Here is a 27,716-nt window from a genome sequence, read left to right as displayed (position 1 = left end):
ATTTGAAATGCATGAGTTTAAATTTAGTTCTATCACAAAATAAAAGCGGGATACTGGTTTCGCTTTTTCTCAATCAAATAGTCTATTCAATTCAAGGTGGGCGAGTATAGGGATATAGGGTCATACCCGCAGTATGAATTTCATTCATAGGTACAATTGAACTGGATATTAATATCAGCTTTTGGCACCTGTGTACCCATTAGCCAGTGCGGTAAACATTTCCATGGTCACAGCGAGCTCCGCCAATTAAGATATCGCTGTGGTCTCGATAACATCGCAAATATAAAGCATGTTTTTCTTAAAACAAGGTGGATATCATTGGGACTTGTGGCTTCTACAGGAGCAAAAACAAATTATCATATGTGAAGATTAGTTGTTGTCTTCCTTTACCCAGCAGAGCATTAAATAAAAAGTAAATGTATTCATTTAATGACACTTTGTCCAAAGCCTTATAAATGTAAAGAAAACTAAGTGGAAATTGTATTAACTTAGTCAGAGATCTGAGAAGAACGCCTCAGCAGGGTTAAAGCCTTGCTTATGCATACAGTAGGTTCCCCTAGTTGATGCAAAGTGTTGCTGACCAAAAGGCCATTCTGCCTCAACGGATATCCAACAGGCCAAGTAGAACAAACATCCAAATAAATGCAGTACCTGCTCAACTGGGGCAGCGTGAAGGTAGCTTCTTGCATTTGGAGGAGGTGGGTTCAGCTTGATTGCGAGACCGTTTAAGAGGAAGAGAAATCAGTGGTGTGCAGCGACTGTTATGGTAAGAAAGAACGACACAGAGGAAGATCGATATAAAGCAAGGGAGAGATTGACAGAGGGAGAAAGAGAGGGAGGGGGAGGGAGAGGGAGAGGGAGCTTGATCGTCACACAGTGTGGGTACCTGCATGGCACAGAGAGCCGATTGCAGCGTTCTCGATACTGAAATCTCCTCTCACCGAAGACGGCATTTCTTCAAAGCCGCTAGTGTCCAATTGTGAAATGTTGGGCTCCAGTTGAGCTGTTAATCAAAAGCTAAGCCAAAAGCGCCTATTCGCTCTGCATCTACCGTTGTACTGAATGGCCTGGTCTGTACCTCCATTTCACACCGTTCTTTGTCAGCTGCCATTTGCCTGGTATTAACCTAGAACTAATGCCACAACAATGGGCACATTCTACCGACATCAGGGAATTAAACTGCATTGGTAACATAAGTTCCTGGTACCTAAGTGGCTCAGCGTCAGAATCTTGTATTCATGGGTACGATGGACAACAATAGGAGAAAAGAACAGTAAGACATGGTTTGTTCCATGAGCGACTGAAATATAGACTTGGTGGACAAAGTGCAAGATGTCGTGGAAAACAGTCATGCGCTGATGTTTTTATTTTTTCTCTTTGCAGGATAACTGCTGCGGTGTTCCTTGGCCTTGCATGTCTATTGCCATGGCAAAGCGGGAGATGGGCAGCACCAGCCCTGTGGTGCGTCAGATAGACAAGCAGTTTCTGGTCTGCAGCATCTGCTTGGACCACTACCACAACCCCAAGGTTCTGCCTTGTCTGCACACCTTCTGTGAAAGGTAACTAACTCTTACTATTACTGCAATGATGTTGGAGCGGTAACTGGAAGTGGTTTTTTGTTAAAATATCCCATATTTGATGCTTAATTGAACTGCCACATAAGAAACAGCCAATCAAGGTGTTTACTTTATGTATGTGCTCCTCTACATGCTGTCTCCTTTGTTGGTGGCAGGGTCCGCCTTTCACGGCAAGAATGCACTGGTTGGGCAAAAAGTGAAATGCAGCCGCGGTGATAGAGCGGCGTAGCTACAGTAGTTGTGCTCAGCAAACTGTCGCCACCATGGATGACCATCCACGCATAAGAAAAACACAGGGTTCCCACGCGTTCCTGGAATACCCGCAAAACCTGGGAGAAAAAGGTCGACCAATATTCCAGTCACGGAAAAACACACGGAAAACGTGAGAAAATGTAAAAATGTCCTGGAAAATCTTGCGCTGTCCTGGAAAATTACTTCCACATCCTCCTATTTTCCTTAGCTCAGAATGAACTACTAGGCTATCTATATCAGAGCTTCCCAAAGCAGATAACATCGCCATCTGAAAGGGCGGAGTTATGTTCAGGATCATATTAATTTTCAAATGGTAGTTTATGGACGAGAGTGTTTTCAATAGGCTGCTCCAAGTTATGTTGTGGAAACGCTGTGAACACCCCCCCCAAGTCACGTCACAGGGTAGCACATGCAGGTTGGATGACATCACAACTTCAGTGGCCAAAACTCTGAATAATGTAAGTGACATTATCCTTCAAATGTAAATATTAGTCACTGCTGCCTGGTAACTGTGGTAGTTTTTATTGTGTTTTTTGATTAATGTTGCTTTCTTCCCAACTTGTCTTAAACAGTTGAATAATATTAAATTGGTTTGCACGTTTGGTAACACTTTATATAAAGGATCTTGTAATATGCGTTAGTTAATATAAGCCCTTACAAACTCCTTATAAGATGCTTATAAACATTATGATGTGTCAATAAGACTATATTAATGTTAAAAATAGTGTCATACTGCGAACATTTATTGTTAGATTATAAGACATTTATAAACACTTTGTAGAAACTTGTTCACAGTTTATACACTACTTAAGAATGTTAATAAAAAGCCTTATGAGTTTCTTATAATTGTTTAAAATAGCATTACAAACACATTTATTGAGTTTAACTAATTTACCTATTATGTCAATTTGTTAAACATTTACTAAGCTTTTTTTGGTTTCTTTATGAACATTAATACATACTTTATTGTGCATTTATTACTTCAGCAGTTTACTATGCACTTGTTTACAGTGAAAATCGAATAACACTTAATATTATTCGTAGGTGCTGAAGTATGTTGTGATAAACTGGTAAGAGTCAGTGGCAGTTAATAATCCTAGCAAACTCAACTCTAACTTTGAATTGCACATTTAGGTATGGAAAGTTCAGTCTATATTTGTCAGGAGGCACCGTAGGCTACTATTTGTGTTATCGGTGTGGGTTCAGGTTCTAAATGAATAATAATGATTATGCTATATTTTATTTACATAGCTCTTGCCAAACATGGAGCACAAAAGCCTTTCCAAAAGAAACAAAATAAAATCCAATGATGGAATACTGTAAAAAAAATAATAATGTAATAACAACATCAAAATGGCAGTTTAAACAAGGCAGAAAAAAAATAAATACAAAACAACAGTGAGAGGAGGTGATGGTAAAAGCAGTGGCTTTAAAACATTTTCACTTTAAACTTTAAAACAAGGTTTTGCCCGTACACTGAAATGCAGAGGTTGTGTGGAGTAGCCAAAAACGGTTCTCAAGCAAAAGTATTAAAAATTATAATGACTCAAGTAGAAGTAAAAGTAGTCATCCAACTACTCAAGTAGTCTCCAAATGCTGCAAGAATGTCTCACTGTCACTGAAACTTCATTCCCTTTAAACTTGTCTCAAATATTAAATATCTCTCGAAGGGCAGATCAGCACTCAGCCCTAGGAGTCTTTGGGGAACTTGCTCAATCGCAACAACCACAATTTAACAGTCCGGAGCGCTCCTCGCTAATAACCTCGCAGTAAGTGCATTCCGCAGCATCAGGGACTGTCCACGGCGCGCAGCCTGAAAAGAGGCCCATTGTTGAGGGAAGCCGCGTCTACGCCCCAACCGAAAGCCTACACCTCCTTAGGGTATACTTTTGTGGGGCCTCCTCACGGACAACCAGAGGTAGAGGAGCCAGAGGAAATACTTTGGGTTTTAAAAAGATAAAGATTGTGTTTCAAATTGTTTCCTATGTTTTCTGCGACCTCTATGCTCAAAGATGCACGAGACCCACACTACACATTTACACGTTTTTTTTTTTGTTTTTTTTGTCGACCGGAGAGAGGCCTACCTCGGTGCTTTATGGATTGGAGTAGGCATTGTGTAGGCGTTTTTATGTTTACGCTTGACACGTGACAAGAAGAACACGATCTCGTGAAGAGTCTTTGATCTTGGATTGGATTTGGATGTGGGTCTCATGCATCTCAAAACGTACTGGATTCTCGCACCTGAGGACGCACCGCAGAAACCAAACAAGAGCACTGAGTCACCCTCGATTTCCTAAACCGTCATTAAATAATGGCAACGGTGAAGAGTCCCTATATGCACAGAGATAGTTTGGGATTGAATTCAGCTGTGGGCCGTCTGGGGACACATGTGCACGGGCAAGTTAAACCCAGTGACCCAGATCATCTGCACTCGACATCCCTGCCGAAATGAACAGATTTGTGTTTGGAGGAATTTAATTTACTGCCAGACGCTGATGAATATTTAACGGGTAAATGGAGTAGTCCTGAGGCTGAGGGGGCTCACGAAAACTCTTTTGCCAACCCCTAACCGATCTGGGACAAATGTAAAATATGTATATTTAAAATGTCTCATTGACAATCTTTTAGTTCACTTTGCTCATCCAATTGCAAAAATTCACACCCGTCTCTCGATGGATTGAGAGTGGGTTTGCTGTGGGATTTGCTGTGGGAGCTGACAGAGACTGAAGATGGGTAAAAATGTCCAATCCAGGAGTGTCTACCTTGAGCAGATAGGAGACCGAGCAGGTCATAATGTGAGTGTTATTAATTTTAAGTTCGGAAAGATTTATTTTTTTTGTCCTCTTGACGGTTTTACACTGGATAAAGGCGTGTTTACACGCAGCTTATTGCCGAAGGCCGCGGTGTTGCCTGCTTTTTGGGGTCTCCCTCGTCCGTACTTTTTACTTGCTAACTTTTAAAAGTATTTTTGCCCCACTGTTTAAGTTGTTCCTGGAAAACCTGGGAAGATCGATGACACTAATGCTCTAATGGCTTGAAACGTATCGTTGCCTTTACGGCCTCTGTACGCTGAAGGATTTAAAACGGTGTTGAAGGCATCAGAGCGTCTCTGATGTTGACGGTCAGGGCCGTACCGATGTGACTTTCATCAGAGATCTCTCAGTAACAGATTGTTCTGAAAAGGCGCTTTCGATCGGGGCCGGTGGATTAGATTGATGCGTGTCGGTATTATTATTTAATCATTCAAACGTGATATTGGTGGTATGGAGCCAAAGAAGTGCAGCTGCCTGTCACGGCACACTTTTGGAAGTTGTGCAGAGCTCTCCTGGACGATGAGCTCCGAACTCCGTGGCGTTACCATGTGGACCGGGGAAGACGCTGTGTCCTGCATGCGCTGCACCGATGCTTGGCTGCAGGCCAGCAGTGCGGTGCGATATTGCAGCTGAATTTTGCTGACAGTGACTTTGAATCGGACCCAGAGGTGTCTCGCATTATATAGACTCCGCCATCGGGCAGTTTCAACCGCACACCATCCTCCGCCATGGGGGGGGGGGGGGGGGGGGTGACGGCCAACACACAACTCATCCTAATCACAGACACACTCATACACACACACACGCACACGCACACACACCCCACATGGACATTGACGCACTCATTTTGGCGAAATGTTATCTCTTCACGGCCTCTTTTTGTCAGTCTCGCACCCTTGACTTACTGAGGGAGAGAGACTCGCCGTGTCTCGAGGGCCGCGGGCAGCATGGTGACATTGATCTGAAATGATCGCCTGCTTGTTGTGACAGGAGAGCTGCTTTCCCACCGCCGGTCAATCAAGGTGACAAGTGAAAATTTTGCTGCATTAGAAATCCTTCTACATTTTTCCCTCCCTCCGTTGGATGTGCTCTTTTGTTTCCCCCTCTCTCTAGTTGTCTTCAGACCTACATTCCCCCGGAGTCCCTGACACTTTCGTGCCCGGTGTGTCGGCAGACGTCCATCCTGCCGGAGAAAGGCGTCTCGGCTCTGCAGAACAACTTCTTCATCACGAATCTCATGGAGGTCCGACTCTTAATCTTGTTTTCAAGTCGGGTTTACGGGGGGAGTTTGCTTTCGACGCGACGTCATCTACAACGAGAGCCGATTATACAACAGGATGCCTCAAAGCAGATCAAGGAATAGTAACAAGCCAAAATATAGAACCGACTCAGAGAAATGGGTTAACGTTTGGCGCACAATGCCAATATCGATAATGAAATGTTGACTATCTGCCAATACTGATGTCCGTCCGATATTTTGAGGGTTATTTCACCTCCCGATTCGTTAGAGGATTGGATCAGAGCTTTTTTTCCCTCTAATATCCAACCCAGCAATTTTATCCGGTGTCTGATATCAGCGCCGCGTGTCGGTGCCGTCTCGAGCACTCACTGGTCAGCCCGTCGGATCGGGCTGCTCTGAAAAACCCCCTCGAAATGTGCGCCGATCGTTTACATACGTCGTGTGGTCCCGGAACGCCATCTGACTGAGTTTAAAATGCGCTCGGGCAGGTCCTTCAGAGGGACCCGGAGTGCTCACGTCCGGAGGCCTGCGGCGTGCTGGAGTCCGTGAGCGCGGCCGCCGCGGGAAAACCCCTCTGTTGTCCGAACCACGAGGGAAAGGTGAGAATCCCGGGGGGGGGGTCGATTCCCGTGTTTATACCCTGTTATTGGGGAGAATCCCTTAGACCGTCCACTAGGCACTAGGCCCTGAGTGACAAAGAATTATCTGATTATCAGCCGACTAAACATATTCTGGTAAATATAAACACTAATTTATTTGGCAAACATTGTTTTTTTTTTCTGTAACCTTCCCCTTGAAAATCCTCTTGTCGCCCTCTACAGGTGATGGAGTTTTACTGCGAGTCGTGCGAGACGGCCATGTGTCTGGACTGCACTGAGGGTGAGCACAGGGAGCATGTGACCGTCCCTCTGAGGGACGTGCTGGAGCAGCACAAGGCCGCTCTGAACACGCAGCTGGACGCCATACGCAGTAGGTGGGTCCTGTGCCTGGATAACGCCTTCACACAATTTCTTTCCCGACGGGAGATTTGGTGTTTGACCCAGTTCTATCACTGCGTCATGTCTGGTCCTGCACGAATGACCTACTTATGTTGCACCTGAGGGGTCGTGGTATAGTAAACAGTAGCAGGGGTTACCAAACTGGTAACTCCACATGAAGGATTTGCATAATTATTATTATTATCTTCTGTACATTTTTTAAGCTATATAAACGGAACTTCCTCAATGATGCAGGGTTTTATCTTTATTGTAAGATTTTCACTTTTTGTAAGCAAGGTTTGAGATAGACGTGTATACACTGTATATATATTGCCATTAAGACGTTGGTGGACCCCTGGTGTAAAGAATGGTAAAGAAGGAGCCCGTAATTTGGATTCCAGCACCATTTAACAGACAAGGGACTGTAATGCAGGGTTCTTACCAGGTCCTTGAAGTGCTTGAAGTGCTTGAATTTTATCCTCAGAAATTGAAGTTCTGCAATACCTTTATAATTGCCCCGTTTGTGCTGAAGCGCTTGAAAAGACGTTGGACAAAAAACGTGAGCATTGAAAACCTGTGATATTCCCCCTGGTTTTGTTATTGAAATCGTAACGTAATAAAAAAACATTTCCAGAATCGCTTTTATGACGTAGGTTATTCCAGGGAAATGTAAATTGAATCAGCATGGTTGGAAATACACACTTATAATAGTAGATGATAATGACATTAATAATAGATATAGTAGATATACTAATATAAATAATAGACAATGACACAATGAAGATTATATTATATTTTAATTAATAAAGATCACATTTAAAATGTATGTAATTTGTTTACGGCCCTTGTCCTTGCCCTTGAAAAAAAAAATTGTAATTAAAAAAGCACTCGAAAGTCCTTTAAATTAAATTCTCTAACTCCAGAATGAACCCTGTGAATGTGCCTCTCTGAGACACGATGAGATCGATTTTCTCGTCAGTGAAACGCGCCTCGATTCCGACCCCAAAACCCGCTCAAACCTGCTCACCCAAGCGTCGCCCTCACACCCCCGCGCCCCAGGCTCCCCCAGCTGACGGCGGCCATCGAGCTGGTGACGGAGATCTCCCGCCAGCTGACGGAGAGGAAGAACGACGCCATAGCCGAGATCACGTGCAGCTTCGAGGAGCTGGAGCAGGCGCTGCTGCAGCGCAAGAACGCCCTCGTCACCGACCTGGAGAACATCTGCTGCTCCAAACAAAAGGTTGGTGTTTCGCCGCGGTCGCATACGCACACACACACACACACGCGCACACACACACACACACACACACACACACACACACACACACACACTCAAACAGTGCCTGGATCTGAGCTATCACTGCCATCACGTACCTGCCTGCCTGACTGAGAGGCTGCTCTGATCTTTCGCTCTCTCTTGTGTCCCCTCTCGTCACAATTTCTGTCCTCTCATCTTGTACCTCCATCTTCCTCTCATCTTGTTCCTCCATATTCCTCTCCTCCTCCTCGTCCTCCTCCTCCTCCTCCTCCTCCTCCATCCTCCCCTCGTTTCCCTCCCTGGCCTCCCAGGTCCTGCAGGCCCAGCTCTCGTCTCTGCTGCAGGGAAAGGAGCACATCCAGAGCAGCTGTAGCTTCACGGAGCAGGCCCTCAGCCACGGCAGCGCCACAGAGGTGGGGCCCCTGCGCAGGGCCGCCGGCTCACAAACGGGCGGCGGCCGCGGGTCCTCGGTTCGGCTCCTGCGCTCATTGCGCTCGCAGGCGTCGTCGTACGGACGATCCGGTGCCAGCAAAAATGTGACGTTTTGGTTTTTCGTGCTCGCCGACAGTTTCGTGTTCCATCGGATTTGGTTCGGGCAAAAGTCGGTTATTGACCATAACAAAGACACTTTTCACTTTCAAATTTGTTTTTAAGTGATTCACTCACGGTTGCTTTCGTATCCCTTCCCTTTGTTTTTAAGGTTCACTTCACTATAAATGCATGTTCTGTTGGCTTCTGCCGTTTCATTTGATGCTCTGCTGGGATTACGTTTTGCGACTGTTCATGTGACCTCGCCCCTGCTTCTAAATGTGTTGGCTTGTTCAGGTGCTGCTGGTTCAGAAACAGATGAGCGAGCAGGTCACGGCCCTGGCTCGGCACGACTTCCCCGAACGGCCGCACCAGAACGCTCACCTGGTCTGTCAGGTAGGGGCGGGCTCCTCTGCTCTCATGACGAGGCGTTCATTTGTGGCCACAGTACTGTGGGGTATTTTGTGCGTTACCCAGCGGGGAGAAAGGTGCCTGGTACCCTTAGTTTGAGTTTTTATATGGAAAGCTGCCCTGAAATATATATAATGTAATGATAGCATCAAACATCTGCTGTTCTTTTTGTCTTTCTCTTACTTATTTCACTTAAAATTAAGACGTATTATCTCACACCTAGCCGAACACCAGGCCAGTTCATTTGTCTTGTCATTCGATCGATTTGTTGTTTGATCTCAAGATTTTCTGGCTTTAAGGATTGAGTTTCTTTTTTTAAAAATATGATCATCCAGACATACAGTAATTAAAAACCAACTTGCGTCTGTTCACCGCCCCCGGCAGGTGGAGACCGAGGGCCTGCGGCGCTCCATCCAGAACCTGGGGGTTCTCATCACCACGGCGGCGGTGGGTCACACCTCGGTCGCCACGGGAGAGGGCCTGCGTCACGCAGCGACCGGGCAACACCAAAGCATCACTGTGACAACGAAAGACAAGGTCGTCCGCTGCGGAATGTGGGATACGTTCAGCTGGCAGCACTTTAGCTCCGGCCACTTGTCTCACTGGTTTATACACTGTAGGAAGATGGCAAGATAAATAGTTAATTATCTTTTTCTTTTTTTTTTTTTTTTAATCTTCAGCTCCCTAAAGATAAAGTATTGATGGAGTGCCTCTAATTCAGTGGCCTTGGTTGGCGAGTCAATTAGTAGGGTTTGTTATGATCGATCAAAATCAAGCTGTGATGTTCAGCAGCTTCTTCTCTGGTGGCTTTAATACTGCTAGTTTAAGGTTAGGGTTGTACATAGAGATAGAGCTTGTGCGCCTGTACAATATACAGTAATTAAATTAAATGTATTACAGTTGAAATGGAATTTGCAAAGTAAAGGAAAAAAACATCCACGTTCCCCTCGCCGTGCAGGACGGGGAGCTGGTGCGGACCGGCAACGCCGCCCTGAAAGCCGAGATAGCGTCCGCCGACGGGAGCCGCGGCGCCGAGGCGGAGATCTCCGACAACAAGAACGGGACGTACGAGGTGGGCTACACGCTGCGCGCCGAGGGCGAGTACTCCTTCGCCCTGTCCCTGTACGGGCAGCCCATACGGGGGAGCCCCTTCCGCCTGCGGGCGGTCAAGCCCTCCGACGTGCCGCAGTCTCCCGACGACGTCAAGAGGAGGGTGAAGTCTCCCAGCGGGACGGGCGGACACATCCGGCAGAAGGCCGTGCGACGGCCGTCCAGCATGTACAGCACCACCAAGAAGAAGGAGAACCCCATCGAGGACGAGCTCATCTACAGAGTGGGTGAGGCCTCAGTCGGGAGACAAGGAGCTGCCGCCAAGTTGCGCCGCTCCGTTTGGCTTTTTCCCGGGTTCGTCTCAGCGTTCTGTCTGCTGGGTTTGGCTCGAGGCAGAGAGCAATCTGAGTCGCTCCAGAGACGTTTATCACAATGGGGCGGTTTATTGATCGTGGTTTTGTCGTGGACCGCACTGTCGCCGATTCATTCCAGTTCACCAATTGAAACAAACGTCAGTGATGTGGTTTTGGTGACACTATTATTTGGATAGTCCGATGTTAGGACTCAACTCTGTAAACTGACTATATGTGGACTCATGATTGAGTCAAGTCAGTCTCGATACGTCATGGGTACAGTAGGTGTGTTGTTTGTCAAATTAAATGTTCCCATTTAAGGTGATTTAACCTTTTTTTAAGGCTTCAGACTGAGCCTTGATCAACTGTTTTTGAGCCCAGCCAAAAGCTGCAGCCGAGTGGCAAGTTTATCAACGGTAAAGTTTTGGTATTAGGTTAGAGGTGGTTAAGTGTTAGAGATGGGAGATGTTGTTTAGGCTTTACTTCTATTCTAGCGTTTGGGTTAGGGGTAGGGTTAGAGGTAGGGGTACAGTACTGTATTTTGTTTCGGCTTTTCTTCTATTTTAGGCTTAGGAATGGCGGTGACCAAAACAAGATTTATCCAAATGCCAAAGATTCAGGGAATCCCCATAGTTAAATATACACAAAGTGTAAGACTAAACCTAGAGGCAGTTGATTTTGAGTATTAACATTGTACAATCCACGACCCATCGCATTGGAAAATCTTACCATATTTTCAATGCGCTCATATGAAAAAATGGATATGATAGAATATCGCCGCTCTTCCTCATCCTGATTGTCCTCTGAACTTATCCCACAGAAATATTCAGGAGATCTTTTCAAACCAACGATTGCCGGACTTTTTTGTTTTTTTTTGACGACTTTGCAGGCTCTCGCGGCAGAGAGAAGGGGGAGTTCACCAACCTGCAGGGAATCTCCGCCTCCAGCAACGGCAGAGTCGTGGTGGCCGACAGCAATAACCAGTGTATACAGGTGAGGGGAAGAAGCACACGGAGCGTGAGAAGGAGAGAGACGCGTGAAGAGCCAAATGTCTCTAACCCCCCCCCCCCCGCGCGCGTTGCAGGTGTTCTCCAACGACGGCCAGTTCAAGATGCGTTTCGGAGTCCGAGGGCGGTCTCCCGGGCAGCTGCAGAGGCCCACGGGAGTGAGCGTGGACATGAACGGCGACATCGTGGTCGCCGACTACGACAACCGCTGGGTCAGCATCTTCTCCTCGGACGGCAAGTTCAAGGTGAGATCTCAGGATCCTCTCTCCGGTGCAGTGGCAGTCTCCCCCTTTTTGCGATGGCGCTTTCACGGTGTTCTCTCTGTTCTGCCGATGTCTGCATTTGGAGATATTCCGCATCGGCATCGTTCAATTATTTTAACTGGCACAAAATGGGGAATAAATAACAACAGAAACCTGAAGTCGGTTTTAAATTTTTACTTTATGGAGCTTGATTTTATTTTCATTTTTTTTGTAAATATGTTATTAAATTAAATATTATTATTAAATTGTTGTATTTTATCAGATGCAAAAAAAAAAAACAACAACATGGCGGCATTACAGAATATATCGGCCATCACCCCGCCCTCTAAATATCGGCATCGGCCATTGAAAAACCCATATCCGTCTACCACTACACCGCACCTTTGCCAAAGACACCAGGTTGAAACGTGCCAGTCGCTTTGCAGAAGTAATCCATTCCTTGTTTTTGTAGTCGACTTATCTCATCTTATCTCGTCAGAACAAGATCGGCGCCGGGCGACTGATGGGGCCTAAAGGCGTGGCTGTGGATCGCAACGGACACATCATCGCGGTGGACAACAAGGCCTGCTGCGTTTTCATCTTCCAGTCCAACGGGAAGCTCGTGACTAAGTTTGGAGCCAGGGGGACGTCTGACAGGCTGTTTGCAGGTGAGGGGAGAGCCGGCGTCTCACCGGCACCGGACCTCAGCGGCTGTGAAGCTTCACGGCAAATCACGGCGAACGCATAGATGCCCGTGTTTCTATCAGACAACGCAGAAAACGCACCCGGCCGCCCCGTCTGTTTTCTTCTTTGCCTGTCCTTTTTATCTCCGACTGCCTTATTGTTGTTTTTGTCTGTTCTTCCTCCTGTTCTCCGATTCAGAAAAACTTGGCCCAAACTTAAATAAATCTGGCTCTGTTTTCAGTAAGTATTGAGCGGGGGCCCTGGCTCCACCTTAATCCCGCAGTGCAGTGCTCTCTCCGTCTAACACCCGATCCGGTGCCGCTGTTAGATCCATTATTTTCATTGCATTGATTGCCAGGACGAGATTGTGTCGTGTTGCATTGATTGTGTAAAATGACCTTTGAAATGAGTTGTGTGAATGGATTGCTGTTCTCAGATTCTAGTTCCCTGAAACTAACCTTTGCTTACTGTTGTACACGATAATCAGCGTTGGGAGCGATAAAACGGATGAGTTTATCTCGGTAATGCTTAGTTCAGCGGCTTAAAAAGTTTGCAGCTAGTTGCTTACTGATATACAGCGATCAGCCACAACATTAAAACCAGTGACAGGTGAAGTGAATAACATTGTTCATCTGGTTCCAGTGGCCCCTGTCAAGGGGTGGGATACATGAGGCAGCAAGTGAACAGTCAGTTCTTGAAGTTGACCTGTCGGAAGCAAGAGAAATGGTCAAGCGTAAGGATCTGAGCCACTTTGACAAGGACCAAATTGTAGTGGCTTGACGACTGGGTCAGAGCATCTCCAAAACGACAGGTCTTGTAGGGTGTTCCAGATATGCAGTGGTTAGTATCTACCAAAAGTGGTCCAAGCAAGGACAACCGGTGAACCGGCGACAGGGTCATGGGGCCCAAGGCTTAATGATGCACGTGGGGAGTGAAGTCCAGCCCGTCTGGTCCGATCCCACTGAAGAGCTACTGTAGCACAAATTGTTGTAAAAGTTAATGCTGCTATGATAGAAAGGTGTCAGGACACACAGTGCATCACAGCTTGCTGCGTATGGGGCCACGTAGCCGCAGACCAGTCAGAGTGTCCATGTTGACCCCTGTCCACCTCTGAAAGCCTCTACAGTGTGCATGTGAGCGTCAGAACTGGACCATGGAGCAATGGAAGAAGGTGGCCTGGTCTGATGAACCACATTTTCTTCTCCATCATGTGGATGGACGAGGTTAGGTCCGACGGAGCATCTGTGGGATGTGCTGGAACAACAAGCCTGATCCATGGGGGCCCCACCTCACAACTTCCAGGACTTAAAGGATCTGCTGCTATCGTCTTGGTGCCAGATACCACAGGACACCTTCAGAGGTCTTGTGGAGTCCATGCCTCCACGGGTCAGAGCTGTTTTGGAGGCATGAGGGGGAGCTACACAATATTAGTGCTTATTAGTGGTGGTTTTAATGTTGTGGCTGATCGGTGTAAGTAGATGCCTGCAGTTACATAATCACTATATGATGACAATGTATGCGATCTAATACAGTAATACAGTACAATTACCTTCAGTATTTGATTTGATTGTGGTTTTATGTTGATATAATAGTGTTATCAAAGTAGTAATAACTGGATATTAGCATCAAGCATATTAATTCACCCAAAAAAACCACTAATATGTACACTATATGTATAGTGTATAATGTCATCGTCCTAACCACTTTGCAGCCACTTTTAAACACAACAGAGTTGCTGCAAAATGAATTATACTTGCATGAATGCGTACGTGAATTACTGCGTTCCTCTTCTTCCAGGTCCACAATTTGTTGCCGTGAACAACAAGAATGAAATCGTTGTGACTGATTTTCACAATCACTCGGTGAAGGTAAGACATGTCATTTGAAGTCCGGCTTCACGCTGTGAACAACAATGAGCAATTATTTGTAAACCTTTCATTACGGTGTTTAAACGGCAAGGATTCTGACTGGTCTGGCATAGGAGGAGGCGTATTGCAGGGTTCTAACCAGGTCCTTGGGGCGCTTGAAGTGCTTAAGCACTGAAAATAACCGCTTTTGTTCTGAAGTCCTTGAAAAAAAACGAGATAATTGAAAAGCTGTGATATTCCCCTTGGTCTTGTCATTCAAATTGTAACGTTATAAAACGTATCCAGAATTGCTTTAACAGCGTGGATGATTCCAGGAAAATGTCAATTTAATCCAACATGGTTAAAAAGACACTTTAGATTAATGAGATGAATAATAGACGTAGAGATAAAATCTAAATAATATGAGACTTAAGATTATATTATCTTTTAATCAATAAAGATCACATTGAAAATTGATTATATTTGTTTTGTCCAAGTCCTTGAAAATGAAAAGAATTTGGGCTTAAAAAAGTACTTGAATGGTGAACCATGCCTGGGCAGGGCGAAGACGACATCACATTCGTTGACCTCTACGTGTACATTTATGCGCACATTGTACTTTGACTTCAGTTTTCTCCGCTCACTTATCCCCACATGAGTTCCGCTGCCTTTTTCCTGTTTTGTAAAAAAACGTCTCATTTTTGCTCCATTGGGGTCACTGAGTCACTTTTTTGTTTAACTTCGACGAGAATTTGCGCAAGGAGTGACGCTTTCAGGGCCAACGTGACCCTTGTATGGAACGCTCCAATGTCATATCCGGACAAATGAAACTTTCAATTCTGTCGTTGTGCTTCTTTAGGTGTACAGTGCAGACGGAGAGTTCCTCTTCAAGTTCGGTTCTCACGGTGAGGGCAACGGACAGTTCAACGCTCCCACCGGAGTGGCGGTGGACGCCAACGGAAACATCATTGTTGCGGATTGGGGAAACAGCCGAATACAGGTGAGAGCCGCCCCCATTTGCCATGTTGGCGACCTCTGGAACCGCTGGTAAAAGTTCCTATTTTATTCAAATGAGCCGCCCCAATCATGCATTTTATTCATTATCAGGGGGAACCGCTTGTAACGATCACGGTTACAGTGATCAACCCCTTCATATGGACTAAAAAGCGTGGGGCATTTACGTCACTGGCCTGCAGTGATGTAAATGCGTAATGGAGAGGGAGCGATCTCTGCTTCGCTGCGCGACCCCGTTTCCCCGAAATTGTGTTTTTGAAAGTGTTTTTTTATTTGAGGTGTATTTATTTTCCATTGATACTTTTATTATTGTGATTATTATAATCGGTTTCAATAATCATCTGCTCATAGTGATCAATTTGACCCGGACAGACGTGATCACTATGACACGTTTGGTCTCCTTTCAGAAACCTTTTACTGAAGGTGCACAGTCGACCTTCACACTAGAGATAGTTTCGTAAATTGACTCGAAGACTGGCACCTTTAAAAAGGTCAACCCTCACATTTAGCCATCAGGGAAAAAAACAACAGAATTGTAAATGTTGTGCTTGCCCCGTCACGTTCATGCGAGTTATAGAGAGTCCTGAACATGAACTCTGTATGACATCATATTTTAAATGTTTCTCAGCCAAGAAACTGCTACAACATTTTTTTTTATATGGTTTGAGTGAAACCTGCCATTTCCATTATTTATACAGATACATGTACACTGTACCTAAGATACCTATACACCTGTACCTATACACCTGTACCTGAGATACCTGTACACCTGTACTTGAGATACCTGTACACCTGACCCAGAGATACATATACAACTGTAGCTGAGATACCTGTACACGAGCGTGAACCTGTGGCCTTGTGAAAGCATTTCCACTTCTCATTCCCACCCTGCCAGGTGTTCGACAGCACAGGCTCCTTCTTGTCGTACATCAACACCTCGGCGGACCCCCTGTACGGCCCCCAGGGCCTGGCCCTCACCTCGGACGGACACGTGGCCGTGGCCGACTCCGGCAACCACTGCTTCAAGGTTTATCGCTACCTGCAGTAGGACACGACGATGACTCCCGATCATACTCGTGAAAGTCACCAACCAAATACCACGACGGCACCGGGACGCCGGACAGTCTGGACAGCGCAAATTTCAGACAACGGTTCCACCCAAAACATTTTTAACAAATTTAACAGGTGTATATGCATTTGTTGTTTTCCGCCGAACTCCATGAACGCTAACCTCTCCCTTACCCTCACAGGACTAACCATAGACAGAACGAAATTTGTGGCTCTACAGGAACTGTTGCTTGTCTCAATTTCGGGGGGAACCTCGTTGGAACAAGATCCCCGCTCAGAAACAAGCCTGTAAGATCTCAACATCTATTCCACATCGTTGCAGATTCCTCGATCCCATCGATTGTGACGTGAAATGCGGCGGTTTGTTTGTCGGTTTCGCGAGTACCCAAAGATGTGCAACAGCGGCGCTTTTGTTTCAGCCCCTGGTCCCTTTTCGCCCTTCAACCCTCCTCCTCGCGTCTCCTGACGCTTCATTTTTCTCTTATTCAAAATGAAAAAGCGGCATCAACAACATGATATTCTTCCTCACTCCACTACACGGTCACACCGGCCGATCCCAATCTGCGGACATCAATAGCACAAAGTTGTACGCTCATAAAAAAAAATAAAAATAAAAGTTGTACGCTCATACAAAATAAAAATAAAAAGTTGTACACTCGTAAAAAAATAAAAAATAAAATAAATAAAGTTGTAAACTTATTAAAAAAAAAAAAGTTGTACACTCTTTATCTGCTAAAGGTCTGCTACTTATCTGATACATTTTCTTTTCTACGTGATTTCTTCTACAAATTATTTTTCTAACCGGTGCGTTTGAGCCGACTCTTCTCTTTGCCAAAAGGACACTGTATATAGGCCTTGGGGGATGTGTAGCACTGAAAATATTTCTCTTTTACCTCCTACCACATGAAAACAAAACAGTAACCGTTCCTCCAGGCAAAACGTATCATCAAACCTTGTTGTTGAATGTTGCACAAAGATTCTAAAAGGTTATATAGTTTACAAGAGTAATATATGAATTTGTGTATGCCTATCATTTATCACACTTTTGAACGTGTACCGTACTGTATATTATCATCAATTTTACCCGGTTGAAGCAGACAAGCACTTTTATCTTTTTTTTTTTTTTTTTTTCCAGTACAGTATTTGTGTTCGTTTGGTTGTTCTCTGTTCGGCACCGCGAGTGAACATGGAGCGACATGGGAAGTGTTTCCCTCGTGTGTGTGTCTGCGTGTGCGTGTGCGTGTGCGTGTGTGGTGTGTGTGTGTAAAGCTTATCTCCAAGTGAAAGTGGTAAATCACAATGGTCATTTTTTGGGGGTTTGTATTGTATACGTCTGAATTTCCCTTTTTGTGGGAGGATCCACAATACAAAATACTGGTTTGTTTTCCTCCTCCGTAAACGCTGACATTTCAATTTGTTTTGTTACGGCTTTATTTTTTTATATCTGCCTGTCCTGCACTTTTAATTGTCACCTATTTACAAATAAATGTATGTGGGGAAAAAAAAGAAGCATATGTTATTGAAGTACTCTCATCAACTCGTGTAGAGTATTTGACATGAGGCTGAACCTACACATAAATGTTCACTACATATTTAAGAAATGGTAAAACAGCGTCATGGCCCGTCTAGTTCCATCACAGAGGCAGCGCCGCCTTCACGGTGCCCAGTGGACCTCTGCTTCCTTCCACCGTGGTCCGAGCTCCGCATCGTGCAGGGAACATGCTGATCCAGGATATTTACATGCACATGTGCAGGCCGCCTAGCCACACCAGCAAAGCCACTGGTGACCACCTGGGTGAAGTAGACCCCCCGGTATAAAAGGCACGTGCACGGACCAACGTGCATTCGTGCAAACCCATGTGTTGATGACTCAAATGAATGGAGAAGCAGGAGGACTCGACATGGCGGTGGTAGCCGGCGCTTGACAACGCCAGTAGGAGTTTCTGCTCCGGCTTCCAGTTTGGTTGGTAGTTAGGCTACTTTATCTAACTTATGGACGTTGTAGTTTCTTGATGAATTTGATGTGTTGATGAAGGAGGAGTGACCGCTGACGCTGACTTGAGTAAAATAATAGATTTATTACAAAAGGACAGCATCAGACCAGACTTGCCATGGACGTCTAGGAGAGAACCGAGCCGGACGGATTCTCTGTCGAATGAAACTCGGGCGAGTCATTTATGCTTTTATGCCCAAAGACAACGTTGACCATTTGGTTCCCCTAGAGAGGTCACAGGTCACATTTCACCTCCCTTATCACCGGGACCCCTGGTGATGTGCTCTCTCTCTTGGGACCCCTGGCACCGTCTCTTAGTAATTATCTTATACGATGGGTACAAGACGTATTGGGACGCCACACAAGACACCTCAACGTAACTGCTTTTTTTTATTCGTCCCAATTTTTCAGTACCGCCTATTTCTAAAAGACTGTATATTTTGTTTTACCATTTGTTTACAATTTTTAACATTCTCGCCATATAAAATGCACAATTGGAATCGACGCAAAAAGCACTTTATCCCCTTTCTATACAGGTGCTGAACATTTACTTGCGTACATTTAAAAAAAGTAATGAAAAAGATAATACTGACATGAATGTAAAAATGCGTATGGCCTGTCCTCTGGTGGCCTATAAGGTGCATAATATAAAAAAAAACCTCCAACTTGATAAAGGAATGGGCCCACCTCTGATATAAATGACGTAACAGCTGTGGAATGTACAGTACAGTATAATGGGAGTCAGCTTGAGAAGTGCTGAGCTCTGTGCGCACACAGACCAAACTTAACTGACCTCACTTTCAAACATAGGACACTTTATTATTTTAGATGATTGTTTTTCACGTCTCGTGAGGGGCGATTTCACAAAGCGATCGCGCGGCTTTGGGGGCCGCTAAGCCGGCGCAAACAAAAGAAAAAGCGAGCGCGGGATCAACAAAGCACCCGCAAACCAGCAAACGGTGGAATGAATTCCCCCAGAATGCGCTGCCACGCAAATAGCGTCTCGGTGCTACTTGAATGTATTTAGAGTGTGTATTATTCATCATTTTGGCGCAGAATTGGCCCCTTTCTATGCAAATGGGCGTCGCTGCAAATAGTGACAAACACCAGCGCTAATAGCCACACGCCGTTAGAGTGAAATATTACTGTCTGTAGAGACCTGGTGGTAATTGCGGCAAACAAAAAATAAATAACTAAATAAATAAAAGGCAAAAGACAGCGCTGCGATTTGCTTTTTGGCCCAAGGTGCCATTGGAAGGAGTTGTTATATATATATATATATATATATATATACACACACACACACACATATATATACACACACAAACACATATATATATTTATATATGTGTGTGTTTGCGCTCTTATGTCATTAGCACAATATTTTTTTGTGATCCGATGCTAAGACACCGCAGATAGCGGGCACAATTGCTGCGCAATTCGTTCTTCGCGAATTTTGCCCCAGAATCGTATTAACGACTCCTAGAACTAACTTATCCTATAAATACTGGTCCAGACCCTCTACTGTAGAGCGTTGCAGACATGAGTCCTAAAACCCGGGAATGGGTTCGCCTTTTCGCACTTCCCCGTTCCCTCGTCTGAAAGTCAATGGGGTTTTTTGAACGGGTTCTTGGGTCGATGCCTGAAATTAGGTCTGTGGTTAACACCAGCTTAAGAGATTTTCACGTGTTGTTCTACGATATGAAATAAGCCAGTAAATACCAAGCTCGTGCGCTTAAAGAAAGGCCGTTGCTAACAAGTGGCTAAGTAGTAGTAGTAATAGTTTGCGAGGGCGCGGGGCTGTAAAGGCGGACCAGAGAGTAGATAACTTTCGGTGTTCGGCGTTATGACGTCTTATAACGCAAACCTTCCAGGCTTTTGCCAAAGAGGTAAACCCACAAAATCAAATGACACGTTTAGTGGTGGTGACAAGTCATGCGACTGTGGTGTAGTCGGCTAACAGCCCAACATCACCTTTTCACTTCTGGCCACTGCATTTACGCTTCAAAGATCATCAAAGTGGTGTTCATCTGTGAAGACGATCTTTCTTAACACAACGTGTAGGTATCATCAATATTACTATAATATCATCATCGTTACTACGGTGCAGGGTGTGCTCTGCATGGAATACAACAGTCCTTTCACACGCAAAACCCACTTCTGACTGGAATTCGGGCGAATTGAACCAGAAACAATAAATAAAAACCTTTTTTTTTTTTGGGATATTACATTTATTGACAAATAAAGTGAAAAGAGGACACTGAGTTCCACTGTACGACTATTTACTGTAATAGAATATACTCCGAAACAAAACTCATCAAATGTGGAAAAACAGCGGCAGAGACGAATGATTGTCAACAGATCGCGTCGTTAAAAGTCGCTCCCTGACCACCTGAACACGTCCCTCTCACAGTAATAAGTCCAGTTATTACACATAGCTGCACCACGCCACTGGATGAACGAGCACACAGATTTGCCAGAATCAAGATTCAAATGACAACAGCGTTTTTAAAACCCATTAAAACAACTTAGTTAATACATTCCAAAAGTGAATTCACAGCATCGGAGTTACGGACTTCACACTGGCACACCTAGTCTAAATAGTGAGGATCACTGAGCATGGCTGTCGTGTACATAAGGACGCCTGCACTCGTCACAGAATCGGCTCCGCCCCCGCTCTGCACCGCAGCATGGCATGGTTTCAAGAGACTGCCGCGCCGAGACCTTTTCATGTATTCAAAGAAAAACAAAAAGAGAAAAACCACAAACTTCAATGCGTCCATCGACTGAGGAAAACATCCCTGGATTCATGACACTCGATCTGCGTTTCACCGGTCTCAAATTGACAAATAGACAAATAGAAACAAGGACGCCTCGCGACCAATTCACATTCTGTACAGTTGTCTTTACTTTGAGCTATATTGGAATAATACACTGGAACATTTGCGACAAACGAAAACGAGTCCACGCTATAGATAAGCGAGTAACACAAATGCATTTTAGCAACAAGTTAAAATAACCGTGTGCAACGTAGCAGTATTATCGGTAGTAATGGAGAGAAATCGCGAACGGCAATGAACGGACCGCCACCGTCCGGTATCAAAACGTTCCGAGATGGCTGATTCCCACCTGATTGTCTTTCAAAAACAAAACAAAAAAAAAAACAACTGAAATTAATAAAAATCGAAAAATAAAATTACCGCCCTAGGTTTGAGCTTATCTCTGTAGGCAACCCGATGCTGAATTTGTTTCAATATTGCCAAGCACCTGAACGCCGGCTTGAAAGGGGAAACCAAATAAAGTGCAGGTAGTCCTCACATAATGGCCGCGTCCCGCTCCTACACCCAGGTCATTAAGTGACCAGGGGCGAGGCTGGTATATATAGTGTATATAGTGTATGTATTGTTTATATTATATATAGTGTATATAGTATATATAGTGTAGTGAATACTGAGACTGCGGGAACGAGACCGAGAACGGGGATGAGCTGTATACTGTGTAGTGTATATATAGTATATAGTGTATGTAGTGCATATAGTATATACTGTATATAGTGTATGTATATAAAGGCTGATGAGATGCTTGACGCTGAGCACACACCGTGGTATTGTATTGTATGCGTGGTGCTGTACAAGTGGCCACACTGCGTCGCTCTGTCGCATCATCAGCCGCCGCCCCCCATTAGAAAGTGATGTAGAAACAGCAAAAAACAGATTCCCCGTCATAGACTTTTTTTTTCTTTCTTTTCAACAACCTCTCGATCGTAAGAGAGCTGTAGTTCAGCGAACCCCTCCCCCCCCCCCACGCCCCCCGGACAGTATTTCCAACTGTTGAGGACACATGAGGGGAGAAAAAAAAAAACCTCTTCAGTAGTAGTGGCAGATCTGCATCCGGGTGCCCGGGTCGCAGCTCCCCGGGCTGAAGAAGGGATAGACGGGCTCCTCGAAGCACGCGTCGAACATGTAGAGCTTCTTCATGGTGACGGCGTCGTAGAAGCAGAGCCGCCCGTTGTCGTAGTCCAGGTAGACCCCCACGCGCGGCGAGTCCCAGTAGTCGGCGACCGGGACGCGCCCGTCCTCGCAGTTGGCGTAGAGGCGGTCCTGCAGGCAGAGGCTCCAGTAGCCGGCGGAGGGCCGGAGGTTGATGAAGCCCTTGCGGTTGCTGTGCTCGGTGGTGACGCCCAGGTACCAAACGCCCTTCTCCTTCACGTCCACCTCCCAGTAGTGCTGCCCGCCGGCGTACTGCGCCGTCGCCAGCACGCCGCAGAAGCACGTGAAGCGGCAGGGCAGGTTGGGCTTCTGGCCGCGGAAGCGACCGTCCTCCACCTTGGTGTCGAAGTCCGTGATCAGCAGGTTGGCGTGGGCTGTGTCGGGGTCCAAGGTGAGGTTCTGGGGCACTTGGGGCGGGACGGAAAGGTGAGGGGAAATAATCAGTGGAGGACATTTTGCTGTCTTTCATCCGCATTTTGACCCGTCTTAAAGAAGTGTTTCAATATTATAAGAAATATTCTTATTCATACTTGAAGTGGTAATCTGTATGATTACTTTGTTTTAAATATCACCTTAAAATAAATAGCCTTTCAATGTATCGGCGTTGCATCCTCCTCTACAGTATACTGTAGGCCGGGTCCATTGTTGGTGGTGGGGTCCGCCTTTCCCACCAACAACACACGGAGTAAAAGGCTGCCGCCGTTACTATCACAGGTACTGGCGGGTTTGAACCCAAAAGCACGACGACGTTTTCTTAAGTCAACGGGGAAGGTCAAAACCTGGACATCAGTCACGCAGGCAAACAGATCCGATAAGGGGCCGGCAGGGAATCCAAGGTCCAGAAAGCAGACAAGTAGGGTCAAAAAAAAGGGCAGGCCAGGAGTAAACAGGCCTAAGTAATGCTGGAACGCGAACAAAGGGACGGGGCTCGGTACAGTATATAAGCTGAGGGACGGATGAGGAAATGAGCAGCTGGTGAGGAGATGGGCGGGGAAACCAGGTGGAGGGAATGAGGTGATATGATAGGAGAGTTAGTAACATGGCATGAGAAGAAAAACACAGATGCAATACCACTAATAGTTCAGGGAATTCGCGACAGCCGCAGTCAATTTCAAAAATTTCAGCGTAGGTAGTTGTGGTCAGCAAACCAGGGTTCCGAATGTAACAGAGGTTCTACGAATTCCAGATGAGCGCCAGAGGCAGCGCTTTAGCATCTGGATGACTTGTACCAACAGTCAAGTCGCGGAGAAGCCACACTCACTCCGCTAAGAACTCCGAGGGCCTCAGAAAGATTGAGTGAGTGGCCCTCTACAAACCTGTACTGCCACCTGGACCTCGACTACAAGAGGTAGTGGTCCGCGCACCCTAGTTGGGTCTCTTGTCTCCTGCCCTGCCCTCCTTAGTTCCTGACTAACACAGGAACATTGGACTGACAACGCCCCGTCATCCTCTCAATGTAGGACGTAAAAAAACCCCCAAACAATCAAACTCACTGGTGTGCAGAACGTGCATCATCTTTTTCCAGGCGATGAGCTGAAAGGGCCCCGAAAAGTCGCTCCAGTCAGACGGACAGGAAACCGGCTCGATGGATGTGAAGGGCTTGCAATGGATGGCTCTGTGAGGGAAACGACACGCGGTGGCATTTAATGCACATGGACTGCAAATGTGCAAATGCTCATTATCTGAATTTGCAATATAACGTAAGATTAAATCTTTATTAATCCCTATTAAGAAATTCAGGAATATAGGAGTCAGGATATATTAGACAGTTCTTCTGTGATGGGACATATATGACATGATTTAAGAAATAATTATAGAACGAAACTAGACTAGAAATAAACGTTCACAATATAAAACACAAAACATTGAACCACTTACTCGTTGTAGGTCTGATTAAGACTCTGAAATGGACAGAAATTTTTAAAAGATTTTTAGACAATTGACAAAAATGTTGTTTCAAAGCACTTCAGCTTCATTATCTTACTATTGATAACTGAGAGGAATTATAGCCCATAAAACACCATCACAATTCATAAATCATCAGTAAGTTTCAGTCAATTTTAGTTTACACACCAATTTAGTTTCCAACATTGCTTGAAACCAATATCTTGTCTATTTTTAAGTGACTTAGATTGACAGAGACAAAATACAAATTCAACTATTTCAACTCAGGATGCACCAATTTATTGGCCGTACATCGGTAGCGGTCGATATTTGCCCTGTTGACTGCCGTTGTCAAATAAGATGACAGTCGCCGATGGCAGTGGCTGATGTTTATCCAGTGTTTCACAGATAGATTTTACTTGGACCAGCCGCCCAGGTATATTTACGGCCGCCACAGTATATTTGGTGATATATTCAGCATTTTTTAATTTCAATTTTTTTATTTCAATTTCTTTATGCGTCTGAATATGACGCCATCCCATTCAATTTTAGAAGACGCATACACGGCTCTCTGCAGCCCTCCAAGCAGGAAGTGATGCTGCATTCATGAGAACTCGGAAAACTGTTAGTGTTGCTGCGTTCAGGGGAACTCGGAAAAATATCGGTATCGGCATCAGCGATAATTGTTATTTTAATCATTGGTATCGGCCCAGAATCGGTGCTTCCCTAATTTCAAATTACGAAAATTTTCAGCTAATTTTCAGCTTAGATTTACTTTAAAATTATATTTACTTATTTTGCATCGTTTGAGTTTGATGTCTGGACTCTACTTAGCATCACTCCCGGTGAGGTATACCGCAAACATAGACATACTTAGTGAACTTGAAATCTGAGCTCAAATCCCCCAATTGGATTGAAGACTAGAGCCCAACGGGTGGATGCAGGGGAGGTGGAGGGAGCGCAGCAATACAGCAAGCAAGTGGGACCCAAAGCAGGTAGAGCAAAAAGCACTGGCTCCTTTTAATAGGATGGCCCGTTAGAGTGTGAAAGCTTGTGGCGAGGTCAAGTTGTCTGACACAACTGGCTCCGCAAGCTTTGCCTCATTTACCGAATAGAATCTCATTTGTCGAATCTAAAAGCGTCACAGTTGTCATGATTTGGCATTGTTTTCCTTTTAGTGTAACATTTTACTGCAAAATTAGATATAAAACAAGAGCTGCAAGCAGCGCATATACAGTATGTACCACAAATAGACCATGTGTGGGTTTATCCCATTTCTCTCATCTGACCTAGACCACATGTGCCACCCAACAGCTTTAAGGGGTTCAGTTGGTGGTTGGAGCCACATTTACAAATAATTGTTATCGCTCTGAACAGATACACAGCGATTAGCCACAACATTAAAACCACCACTTATAACCCCTAATATTGGGTAGCTCAGGCCCGTGACGCCAAAACAGCTCTGACCCGTGGAGGCATGGACTCCACAAGACCTCTGAAGGTGTCCTGTGGTATCTGGCACCAAGACGTTAGCAGCAGATCCTTTAAGTCCTGGAAGTTACGAGGTGGGGCCCCCATGGATCAGACTTCCAGCACATCCCACAGATGCACCATCGGATCGGACCCTAACCCCGACCATCCACATGATGTAAAAGAAAACATGATTCATCAGAGCAGGCCACCTTCTTCCATTGCTCCATGGTCCAGTTCTGACGCTCAATCAGGGGTCAGCATGGACACTCTGACTGGTCTGCGGCTACGCAGCCCCATATGCAGCAAACTGTGATGCACTGTGTGTTCTGACACCTTTCTATCATAGCAGCATTAACTATTTCACCAATTTGTGCTACAGTAGCTCTTCTGTGGGATTGAACCAGATGGGCTCGACTTCGCTCCCCACGTGCATCAATGAGCCTTGGGCATCCATGACCCTGTTGCCGGTTCACTGGTTGTCCTTCCTTGGACCACTTTTGGTAGGTACTAACCACTACATACCGGGAACACCCCACAAGACCTGTAGTTTTTCAAGATGTTATGACCCAGTCGTCTAGCCATCACAATTTGGCCCAGATCCTTACGCTTGGCCATTTTTCCTGCTTCCAACACACAACTTCAAGAACTGACTGTTCACTTGCTGCCTAATATATCCCACCCCTTGACCGGCGCCACTGGAACGAGAAGATCAATGTTATTTACTTCGCCTGTCAGTGGTTTTAATGTTGTGGCTGATCAGTGTATATGTTATTCCCTACCCTGCATTTGTATAGAAAACAATGCAAACAATCCCTTTGCGCCTAGACTCACCTTGAAGCTGGTATCCCCACTGTTATGGTTGTCAATATCAGCTATGGCCTTTTCTACAGCTGCCACCTCCGCGTCCACGAGCCTCATGTTGTTGTCTATTAAGGCCATGGCAATCACTTCTACAGCATCCAGACTCTCCAGCAAGGAGTCCCTCTCGTCCAGCAGGAACTGGACCAGTGCGTGGATGTCCGACTCGATCTTCTCTTTCAGCCGCGATTTCTTCAGCTTTCGGACGGAATGCGCAGGAAAAGGGAATCCGACAAATAAATATGAGTAGTGATCTCCAAATGCCACATATTGGATTTGTAAAAAAAAAAAAACCATACATTGAGCGGTGATGCGTACCTTTGCGTCGCTTTTGGTGCGCTCGTCCTCCACTCTTACTGCGATACACTTAGACTTCTGCGCCATCAGCTTCATCAGCCGCACTTGTATCTCCATCTGGAGGACGCAGAGTAATGTACACACTTGAACACGCGCAGGCATATAACCATTGAGGTATCTAAGGGTGGGATGAAGGGTTGTTTGCACTCCTGAGGCCGAGCGTTGCCTGGGGATTTCCACTATTTTGTAGACTGCAATACATTTTTACGAGCACCCACCTTCATGTCATTCACCATCTCCGCCAATGGCGCAACCATGTGGTCTCTAAACGTAAATAAACAAACAAACGAGATCAACAAATCATTCCTGACCCAAGACGTGACAGTTGAGCATTTCGCCCATAACTCCACCACTTTTCAACCATCTTCTCAGGTTTCCATCATTATATGTGAATGAATATATGTCCACGTTAAAAGTGTATGATGGAACAAAAAAGTGGCATCAGAGAACCCCAAAAGTTATCAATGTTAGTTTTACAACGGGAGACAACAGAAACATGTAGAACCGTGCTTATGATTATCCTGGTGTACAAGTAGTGATGCAGGACTCACAAACGACTTGTTCTTAGCGAACAAACACCCAGGAATCTGGAGTCAGTCCGGAAAAAGAGTCGGTGAGCGAGTGATTCTTCAATTCACAAAATGAAAATAATTACTGAGGACTAAATTAAAGTCTGAGGCGTTGGACACAATTCATATTGAATGCGACTGACTTACTCTCTGCATTCCACCAAAATAAATACTTCTTATTTTTGTGAGACCCAAACAGACTCTTCTGACTCTCGTTCGTCATTCTCCTCCCTCACCGAGATTTACACCGACTGAACCAATCGAACCAAGAG

The 27,716-nt window shown here is 45.3% G+C and overlaps 2 protein-coding genes across 6 annotated transcripts in view; one reads left to right on the top strand and one right to left on the bottom strand.

The window, feature by feature from the left end:
* Positions 1-17,820, top strand: part of trim3b (tripartite motif containing 3b) — a 36,643-nt gene extending 18,823 nt beyond the window's left edge. For 4 of the 5 annotated variants that reach the window (XM_080013249.1, XM_080013247.1, XM_080013246.1 and 1 more), the window contains exons 2-17: positions 1,384-1,559; positions 5,756-5,885; positions 6,371-6,481; positions 6,704-6,855; positions 7,919-8,099; positions 8,429-8,530; positions 8,943-9,041; positions 9,441-9,593; positions 10,015-10,393; positions 11,349-11,452; positions 11,544-11,711; positions 12,208-12,376; positions 12,591-12,632; positions 14,190-14,260; positions 15,099-15,239; positions 16,149-17,820. In XM_080013249.1, coding sequence (XP_079869375.1) covers positions 1,414-1,559; positions 5,756-5,885; positions 6,371-6,481; positions 6,704-6,855; positions 7,919-8,099; positions 8,429-8,530; positions 8,943-9,041; positions 9,441-9,593; positions 10,015-10,393; positions 11,349-11,452; positions 11,544-11,711; positions 12,208-12,376; positions 12,591-12,632; positions 14,190-14,260; positions 15,099-15,239; positions 16,149-16,301 — 2,301 coding nt within the window. In that variant the 5' untranslated portion in view covers positions 1,384-1,413 and the 3' untranslated portion in view covers positions 16,302-17,820. The remainder of the gene's footprint in view (positions 1-1,383; positions 1,560-5,755; positions 5,886-6,370; positions 6,482-6,703; positions 6,856-7,918; positions 8,100-8,428; positions 8,531-8,942; positions 9,042-9,440; positions 9,594-10,014; positions 10,394-11,348; positions 11,453-11,543; positions 11,712-12,207; positions 12,377-12,590; positions 12,633-14,189; positions 14,261-15,098; positions 15,240-16,148) is intronic. The other variant, XM_080013250.1, reaches the window with a different exon arrangement.
* Positions 17,821-22,180: 4,360 nt separating this feature from the next.
* Positions 22,181-27,716, bottom strand: part of trim47 (tripartite motif containing 47) — a gene marked incomplete at both ends in the record, with an annotated part of 8,792 nt that continues 3,256 nt past the window's right edge. The window contains 6 exons of the mRNA XM_080014356.1: positions 22,181-22,710; positions 23,797-23,918; positions 24,182-24,204; positions 26,492-26,716; positions 26,837-26,932; positions 27,094-27,139. Of these exons, the coding sequence (XP_079870482.1) occupies positions 22,181-22,710; positions 23,797-23,918; positions 24,182-24,204; positions 26,492-26,716; positions 26,837-26,932; positions 27,094-27,139 (1,042 nt within the window). The remainder of the gene's footprint in view (positions 22,711-23,796; positions 23,919-24,181; positions 24,205-26,491; positions 26,717-26,836; positions 26,933-27,093; positions 27,140-27,716) is intronic.

This window comes from Zeus faber (genome assembly GCF_960531495.2).
Source record: "Zeus faber genome assembly, chromosome: 14".
NCBI lineage: Eukaryota > Metazoa > Chordata > Actinopteri > Zeiformes > Zeidae > Zeus > Zeus faber.
This window is presented reverse-complemented; position numbering and strand designations above follow the sequence as displayed.